Here is a 9369-nt window from a genome sequence, read left to right on the forward strand (position 1 = left end):
AATCAAAATTTATATATATCATTATAAATTGTGATTTATAATTATAACGGTGTATAATGGGGATGAGAATTTTATGTTATGGAGAGACTTGATTTTTTTTCCAGTTGTATACGACATAATTGGGTCACACTCACACAATCTTATCGTGTGATTGTTTTTGACGTTTATATATATATATATATATATATATATATATATATATATATATATATATATATATATATATGGTGAGGATCCAGAGAGAACCAGAGGTGGTAGAGAACCGAGAGAACCAACAGCTCGACCTTCAATCTGCGTGCAGCTCGAGTCAATCTGCGTGCAGGTCGAGTCAATCTGGGTGCAGCTCGAGTCAAGCTGGGTGCAGATGGAGTCAAGCTGGGTGCAGATTGAGTCAATCTGCGTGCAGATTGAGTCAATCTGCGTGTAGATTGAGCTTGTTTTTTGGTGCAGGCACACTCTGTTCTTCGTAAGAAATTGAATCTCTAAAAATCAAACCTATAGCAAAAATTAAAAACGCAGATTTATTAGGTTTCATCTCGTGAATCTATGTGAAAAGTTTCAGATTCTAACACCTAGATTTGAGCTCGAATTCGTGAGTTCATCTACAAAATTCACCTAGTCAATCGAATGTGCAGATTCTTAAATCAATTGAATTAATGTTTGAAATTGATGTTACCTTGTTCCAATAGCATTGACTAGAAGATTTTGTGAAGGATTCAAGGTCTGAATACAACTCAATCATAAAAATCAAAGTTACAGTTCATCTTCATCCATTCGTTCACTGTTCATCATGAAATTGAGGAATTCGATGATGATTTGGAGTAGAATCCTTCAAGGAAGTTGATAATCGCAGCCTTAGGATCTTGTTTCATCGATTTTAACTTTCAATTTTGTTGATTTTGATGTCTGATAAAATTGATAAAATCGGCAGGTGAGAGTTCGCTGGGTTCTCTGCTATGCAGAGTTCTTCCGGGATCCTTTCACTATATATATATATATATATATATATATATATATATATATATATATATATATATATATATATATATATATATATATATATATATATATATATATATATATATATATTAAATCTCTAAAATGTAGTGATAGTAAAATTTGAACCTTAAACTTCATATGGGAATATTAGAATATATCAATAAATCATCATTCTATTCTACAATCATTAAAACAGTAATCATAATTTGTCTGTAAAGAAATTAATTGGGTTGGTCACTGGGCCATGATTTGTTTCAAATATGGGGTTAAATTAAGGGTCAATCACCAAAATACCCATTTTTTTGGTCTTTTCTGAGCTGGTACCCAAAAAAAAAACCTTGACAAAATGCCCGCGCAAGGCGCAAGAGACCTTGTGACTTGCGTCCTTGCGCCTTGCGTCCTTGTGTTAAAAAATTAGGTCAAATATAGAAATCAGACACCACATACACACACACACCCCGACACTCAGCTCTTGCGACCACTTTGCGACCGACGGCGATTACAAAGAACCTTGCACTTGCGACCCCCTTGCGACCCGTCTACCCTTGCGACCTTTCTTCTGAGACTCACCACATCACCACCACCACCACCACCATCGCCAGCACCACCGCCATCAGTACATCTCACCACCATTACCATCACCGCCTCCATTAGCATCACCATCACCACCACGATTGAGAAAAAGGAAGAGAAAAAAAACCGACAAAAAACGTGATCAATATGTCACAAGAACAGGTAAGTGTTTCCTTTCAACTATCTCCGTTCGATTACTCCATTTCTATGTCAAAAATGATATATAATTTTTGTTGCACACCAAGTGTTCGATGAAATGCTTCAACGAGCTTGGTGATGCAAAACTCACTTATAGTGTTGCTAGATTTGTTAAAGTTACAGTATTTGGAAGCTAACATTTTATCAAAACTGGAACACGATTGTTTTAGGGCTTAAAACTAGAATCTGGTATAGGCGCAAGGAAAGTCTTGCGTCCTTGCGTTTTGTCCCTAGTAGCTGGCGCAAGGCACGTCTTGCGTCCTTGCGCCTGTGTGATACACGAGACGCAAGGTGCGACTTGCGTCCTTGCGCCTGTATTTTTCTTCTGAAAAACTGTCTGTTTCAGGGATATGTTGAGGCGAAGTTGACGATGAAGAATATGCTTAATGTTATACCTCAACTAAAGGCATCAATGACTGAGAATCAACAAAAATTTTTTAGGGGAACTTGTTTAGGTCCTTGGCTAGATCTTTCTTACACCGGCAATGATCCGGGCCTTGTACATGCAATGCTCCAAAGAAAGAGTGAGCGACCGATAGGAATAGATGAAAAGTACCCTGCTGATGATGAGGAAATATGGTTTAGTTTCCGTCCGAATTTCAAAATTAGATTTAGTAGGCGGGAATTTTGTCTCATCACGGGGTTTAAGTTTAGTCGTCGCACGGAATTTTGTCTCATCACGGGGTTTAAACTGTGAACAGGTCCGTAACTGTATTTTTGAAGGCGCAAAGGTGTGTAATCAGACCTTGCGACCTTACGTCCCGTAATAGCCGTAGACGCAAGGTCCTTCTTGCGGCCTTGCGCCTCGTATTTAGAAGCAGGCGCAAGGTGATTCTTGCGTCTTTGCGCCTTTTTATTAAGCAGGCGCAAGGTTCTTCTTGCGTCCTTGCGCCTATTTTTGAAACATACGCAAGGTTCATCTTGCGACCTTGCGCCACAAAATTTTTATTATTCTTGTAACACTAGCTTGTGCATTCAATATTATAACATATGAAGTAACACACGAAACCACATCATAAAATACTAATTAAAAAATATTACAACAATGGAAGACATCACACCTTAATTTGTTCCTGAAAATAAACGTATTCTAGGAACTAATTACTACCTAAATTGTACGTTGGATAAAACTGAGATTGATAAGCTTGAGATGGTTCGACTGTCTCTTTCGCCTTCGAGGTTGTGTTTCTTGCCCGTTGAGAAGTTGATTCACCTGTTCGGTCATAAGCAGCTGGGCATGTTCATCGAGAATGACCTGGTTCTTTGCAACGACTACAAGTTCTTACTTTTTTTGAAGTTTCTTCACCTTTTGAAGGAATGCGTTTTTTACCTTTAGGACGTCCAGGTTGTCTTTTCTTTAGAACTGGGGGGTGTACAAGTTGCAAAATCCCGGGAACCGGATCCGACCATTCAGACCGATGGGGGAGAGGAAGAATGTGTTCGGAATACGTATTTATGTATGTTTGAGTGCTGAACCAATGTGATACATAACAACTAATATCCTCCACTCCGAAGTGTCGTGCTGATGCAATCACATGACCGCAGGGTATGCCTGATAATTGCCATTGACCACATGAACAAGTTCTATCTTGTAGATTAACCAACCCATTTTTTCGTCCATCATGTACCTCTATTAGATCATTTGTCGATGAAAATGCTCGCCATCTTCTTGATTTGTCCGTCCTCTTAGCTAGCTTACGTTCAACATATGGAGTAACCGGTGAAGTAAGACTAACTGATTTGTTGCGATGTTTGAAATACCAATCCTGTATTGAACAACGAAAAAATTCGAACAACATGCAAACGGGTAGTTTACGAGCATGTCTTGATAGAGAGTTTATAGACTCTACAATGTTGCTTGTAAGGTATGAATACCTAATATGAGTAGATTGACTTCTGGACCATCTATTGATACCATCCTCACATAGAACTTTATAAGACGCTTTCAATCTTCTTCGAAATACATCCAGATGATCATGAAAATCCGACGCAAGGTACGCCTTAACCATTTTCCAAAAGTTCCATTCGAAGAATTTCATCTTGTTGGATTTAGTTTTGATGTTCATGAATAAATGACGTGCACAATGAGCGTGAAACGCTTCCGGAAACACGTTTGCAATGCCGTGTGCTATTGAAGCAGCACGATCAGAAATAAAAGTAATCTCTGACATACGATCAACCATACCATAACTCATTAAATGATCTCTTAGGTTACCAAAAAACCATGACCAAACACTGTTTGTCTCGCCTTCACCAATTCCATAAGCCAATGGCAAAATTCCATTATTGCCATCCATCGCAACAGCAACTAAATTAGTACCCAGGTACCCACCCTTTAAATGTGCAGCATCGACGATGATTATCGGGCGGACATGTTGCACAAATGATCGAATCTGCATGAAATTTTCACAGTAAATCAAATATTATTAATAAAGACCTCATACACCATACGCAAGGCGCAAGGTTTTTATTGCGTCATTGCGTATTAGTTGGCGCAAGGTGACCCTTGCGCCTTTGCGTATGGTGTACATATTAAAAGGTGGTTTTTGCTAAAATATATTTACTTACAACTACTCCAATGGACATGTAACACATCACAAATTTATTTTCTTTATCGGTAACCAAATTGGTGATGGTCCCCGGGTTGTGGATCTTAAGGTTATGAAGGTAAATGGGAAGCATTCTAAAGGAGTCATCACTACTGCCACGTAACATCTCTATTGCTTGACACTTGGCCCTCCATGCTTGATTGTATGATACACTCACTCTAAACCGATTAGCTACATCATCACGTATATCTTTTGGTTTATACTCTCGATTAGCAGCCTTGAACGAATCCATAAGAATACTACCCAACACCTTTTTAGTAGCATGTTTATTGTTTCCCATAATTTGTGTGCGTGAGCAAGTGTGTACGTCATGCAACTTTTTAACCATAAAGTTTTCAGTGTGTCTTATTTTGTATGCACTACATTTCCACTCACAATTTGGCAACACACATTTAGCGGTGTACCGAGATTTGTCTGACTTTACAGGCTTTATTTGAAAGTTTTCTTCAAGGCATTTTGTAAATAGCTGGTTTAGGAATTCTTCCTTGTTCGAAAACGTTTGACGAACTTTGACCAAATCAGATACCTGATACGTGGTTGGAATTGGGGTCGTAAATTCTGGGTTTTCTTCATCTTGCTGACTGTGTAGAGTTGGCATATTCCAGAATACATCTTGTTTTTCTTCATCTTCTTCATCTTCATCTTCCTCGTCACTTGCTTCATCCGATTCACTAGACCCAACAACAGGTATAAACGGGTTCTCTATTTTTTTATTTTACACACGTTCTCGGCGCCATGGTTGAAGAAGTCAAATTCTTCTGTGTTTGGAGGTGGTATTTCAGCCTGTTTTTCTTCCGAATAGTGTGTTTCGAGGTTTGGTTCGGAATTGTGTATTTCATCCTGTTCTTTTTGCAGATGGTGAGTTTGTTTGTTTGGTTGAGACTCGAGAATCCGGAGGTTTTGTTGGAGATGGTGTGTTTGTGGATTTTGTTGGGGCTGGTGTGTTTGTGAATTTTGTCCGGGTTGAAGCATTCTAACTTTGTCGACAACATAAATATCAATAGGCTCGTTTGTGACAGCGTGTTTTAAAAACTCAAAAAAATCTTCATGATCATCAGTAATATCAAAAATATGATTATTATCAATATATCTTAGCGAAACAGGTGCATTAGGTGGCAATTCAATTTTTTTGAGAATTTTCCTTAACAATACTCTTCGATTTATTGGTTTTTGTGGAGCAAGTGGTAGTTTTAATCTGGTTCTAAAACAGTCAAGAGGCAGATACATAGGTATGTTGTTAACAAATTCAAAATTACCTCCACAACATACATGAACAACAAATGCTTCATCATTACTACAGCTCATTAAGACACAAATTAGTGAAAAAATAGATAAAAGTAGGTACCTTAACGATGCTCTAATGACTTGATCTTTTTGAAAATGAAGTAAAATAAAATTATTAATCTGGAGTTCTAGCCTCATTAAATAGACAGGTACATAATCTTATCCGTAAAGGTACAAAGAATCCAAAAAAATCTTATCCAGAAATCAAGAAAAATCCATTCTGATAAGGCGCAAGGCGCAAGGACGCAAGGACGCAAGCCCTTATCCTTGCGCCTTGCGTTTACACGCAAAGGCGCAAGCCGCAAGGTCGCAAGGTCTAAAGATACTTGCGCCTTGCGCGGGCAAATTCTCAAAAAAAAAAAAAGGGGGTTCCAGCTCAGAAAAGGCCAAAAAAATGGGTATTTTGGTGATTGACCCTTAAATTAAAGTAATGGGCTTCAGTTTAATCCTTCAATTTCATAGGCCTAGTGCACGTATTTATATTTATATATGTTATATGCCATAAATAAACATATACACATATTAGGTGGATATGAAAATAGGTTTAATGAATTTATTAGTAGGTATAGTTTTTTTGTTTTTTTTAACAGCAACAAAATTAATATATATAAAATCTTCCTAGAAAGCAGAGAAAAATCAAAGATTTGTTTAGTTGATATAGTTGATATTTCTTAATTTTATTAGCTGAATTTTTACATTAAACATACTTTAAGTCGTTTTAAATGTTCTAGGAAAAAATGAATATAGAAGCTCGCAGTATTAAATAACATTTTAACTTTAATCCGACTCATTTGAAATCTTAATTGGCTAAATGTCATTTTATCGGGTTTGTAAACATCTTTTGATCATAACGGATTACATATTACGGAGTATATCATTTAGGTTCTGATTATTAGGCCCAATGTTGATTTTATCGGGTTTATATTTATTTATCAGGCCCAATATAATTTCAATGTTTGAGTTGGAATTCAAATGAAAATACAAACCGCACTTGAGTATAAGGGCCTGTTTCTTTTTGGATTATTGAACTTAATTGAGCCAATAACTTATTCGGTCATCACCTTTTGTTGTTTACTTTTAGATTAATGATTAACCAAAACTGTCTGGTTGACTGTTTGGCTCACCTCAAAACAAGGTGTAGTCCCCATACAGCTGCTTTTTTCTCACTTTATTTCAAACCTACCTACACCTTCTCTTTTATTTTGTTCTTTCTCTCATCTTCTTTGTTAGAAAGTAAAACATATAAGTCATACTTGATATCGCTATCCTTATCATCCTTCACATCGATTGAAGTTCTTATATGTGTAACTCGAATCTCAGTAGGACTTAATCGAGATAAAATAGGAGATTTATAAAACAAATTGCCGATGGGGTTTAATAAAATTGGTGATGGGTTCAATGAAATTGGTTGCACACATCTACACAGGTTTATGTTGGCAAATCATGTGATATGAAGTTGCTTTTGTTGGAAAACAAGAGTTTTGTATTGTTGGTGGGTTATTTGAAAGGAGTAATTTTTAGATGGATAAAAAAAAAAATAAGAGTATTGTTGGTGGGTTTTGTTTTGAATATAAACGAGTTTCATGATTTCATGATATCTGGTTACATTTTTGATCTGTATTATCGAGATCGTAGAATAGTCAAAACAGATACAAGGTCAAATATACTGTAATTGAACTTTTATATGGTTTATGATTATGGACAAATTACCTAGAATAAATAATTAAAAATCATATGAAGGGTAAAATAATCATTTTTATTATTAAGTTATTTCATTCAGTAAATAAAGTAAACATCAATTTATCATTTTCGGATTACTGCGTATAGTCATATATATCCATACAACCATTTATATCCATGACATAACTTAATGAAAAAAAAAAAAGCAAACAAAGGCCGAACAACAGAAAGTCCGAAAGATAAGTAGATAACACTCTAAAAGATAAGAAATAACACTCTAAAAGTTAGACTAAAACACTTTGATCAAAGTCACTCCCTATGTACCCAGGTGTCACGCAATCAAGACACGTGGCACGAGCCGAATCGACACACCTATTTCTAATCCATGTTCTTTTATCCAAAAAATTGTAAAAAATAGAAACAAAGTTTGACTGACTATCATTCTCATATTTTTGAAATGTGTACGTACAATTTATTATTTTAAAGGTGATACCATGCAATGCAATTGCTATAAATAGATAGCGCAGCATCTCCATATCTACAACAACTTGACAAAAGTACTCTTCTATAAAACTACTAATTGAAATGAAGATCAAATCGTGTCTGGTTTTTGCACTTCTTCTTCTTTTTGTGACGTACACTTTAGCCGTCAAAACATCGCAGCCTGAAACCGTGACCGAGAGTTCGTATCTTCACTTTATGCTCTTTAAAAATATACATCTCATGTTAAAAACCAACATCATAATTAACATTTTTGACTTTTGTTGACTTTGTGTAGATGTGAAGGGACCTGAGGATGCGAGTAAGGTAGGAGCTTATGGTGGTGGTGGAAGTAACTACGGTGGCGGCGGTGGTGGAAGCTGGGGTGGTGGCGGATATGGTTGCCGTCATGGATGTTGTTATCGTGGATACTATCACGGTGGTTGTCCAAAATGTTGTTACTCGCCGGAAGAAGCTAAAGCTTTTGCGGCACAAGTTAACCCTTAAATTGAAGACGTGAAGTTACTTAATATGTAACTACGTATGTACGTGCTAGAGTTTATGGTTATGTGAGAACAAATCCATGTAATTTAATTAGTGACCTCTAAATAAAACAATTACATGGTGGTACGTGTATTATAAGTATGAATCAATAGAAGTGGAAAACGATCTTTTTCCACCTTTAACTTAGTTGTATAGTTGCATTTTATTATATATACTCCTATATCACTCCACTATTTTGAAAGGTTTTTTTTTTTTTTTTTTTTTTTTTTTTTTTTTTTTTTTTTAATGTATTCTTCAAATTTTATAGAATCTTACAAAATTTTAATATAGGATCATAATATTATTGACATTTATGTTTTTTTATAAAATTAAACAACTACTCCCTCCGTCTCAGATTAATTATCCCCAGACAAAAAATCACACAGTTTAAGAAAAAGTGCCTGTCACATGTACCTTTTCTGTACTTTTTCTTTACTTTACAGTTTTACCCTCAATCAATTAATTAGAAAACCCTCTTACTATTATAAATTAATTAATTAAATAGAAACAATATGTTAAACTTGACTAAATTTACTTTCCATATTTGTTAGTGCACAATTAATCTGGGACATTTCGAAATGGAATAGTGGACGATTAATGTGGGACGGAGGGAGTACTAAAATACTCTTTAAATTTATTAGCTTGAAAAAAAAAAGTTAGAACCCCGTTAAATTTTCACCATGAATTTCTCATTGGTTGTATTTCATGTAACCGTCACCGCTAAATAAATAATCGCTACGTACAATAGTTTACTGCGCGTTAACGACTGCTCTAAAAGCCATCATTAGCAAAATCCTAATTTTTTTTTAATGATAAATAATAATGTTACCCTCATATTCTCCATTACTTTTATAAATTAATTAATTAATTAGAAACAATATGTTAAACTTGACTAAATTTACTTTTCATATTTGGTAGTGCACAATTAATCTGGGACATCCCGAAATGGAATAGTGGACGATTAATGTGGGACGGAGGGAGTACTAAAATACTCTTTAAATTT

The 9369-nt window shown here is 35.6% G+C and overlaps 2 protein-coding genes across 2 annotated transcripts; one reads left to right on the forward strand and one right to left on the reverse strand.

The window, feature by feature from the left end:
* Positions 1-2867: 2867 nt before the first annotated feature.
* On the reverse strand, positions 2868-5669 carry LOC139853631 (uncharacterized). The gene is made up of 3 exons (XM_071843014.1): positions 4339-5669; positions 3686-4163; positions 2868-2983 (listed from the first exon to the last, which is right to left on the reverse strand). Exons 1-3 carry the CDS (start codon positions 4975-4977, stop codon positions 2868-2870), a joined length of 1233 nt encoding a protein of 410 aa, XP_071699115.1. The 5' UTR covers positions 4978-5669.
* Positions 5670-7899: 2230 nt separating this feature from the next.
* On the forward strand, positions 7900-8475 carry LOC139886172 (uncharacterized). The gene is made up of 2 exons (XM_071869921.1): positions 7900-8025; positions 8122-8475. Exons 1-2 carry the CDS (start codon positions 7929-7931, stop codon positions 8328-8330), a joined length of 306 nt encoding a protein of 101 aa, XP_071726022.1. The 5' UTR covers positions 7900-7928; the 3' UTR covers positions 8331-8475.
* Positions 8476-9369: the final 894 nt, after the last annotated feature.

This window comes from Rutidosis leptorrhynchoides, chromosome 1, assembly GCF_046630445.1.
Source record: "Rutidosis leptorrhynchoides isolate AG116_Rl617_1_P2 chromosome 1, CSIRO_AGI_Rlap_v1, whole genome shotgun sequence".
NCBI classification, from domain to species: Eukaryota; Viridiplantae; Streptophyta; class Magnoliopsida; order Asterales; family Asteraceae; genus Rutidosis; species Rutidosis leptorrhynchoides.

Excerpts from the sequence above, each read along its gene's own strand:
- LOC139853631 (XM_071843014.1), bottom strand. The coding sequence starts at position 4,977 with ATGCCAACTCTACACAGTCAGCAAGATGAAGAAAACCCAGAATTTACG. Across the intron at positions 4,164-4,338 it reads ACATGTCCATTGGAGTAGTT|ATTCGATCATTTGTGCAACA; the intron begins GTAAGTAAATAT and ends AATTTCATGCAG. Across the intron at positions 2,984-3,685 it reads TAAAGTTCTATGTGAGGATG|GTGAATCAACTTCTCAACGG; the intron begins GTATCAATAGAT and ends ATGACCGAACAG.
- LOC139886172 (XM_071869921.1), top strand. The coding sequence starts at position 7,929 with ATGAAGATCAAATCGTGTCTGGTTTTTGCACTTCTTCTTCTTTTTGTG. Across the intron at positions 8,026-8,121 it reads GCCTGAAACCGTGACCGAGA|ATGTGAAGGGACCTGAGGAT; the intron begins GTTCGTATCTTC and ends GACTTTGTGTAG.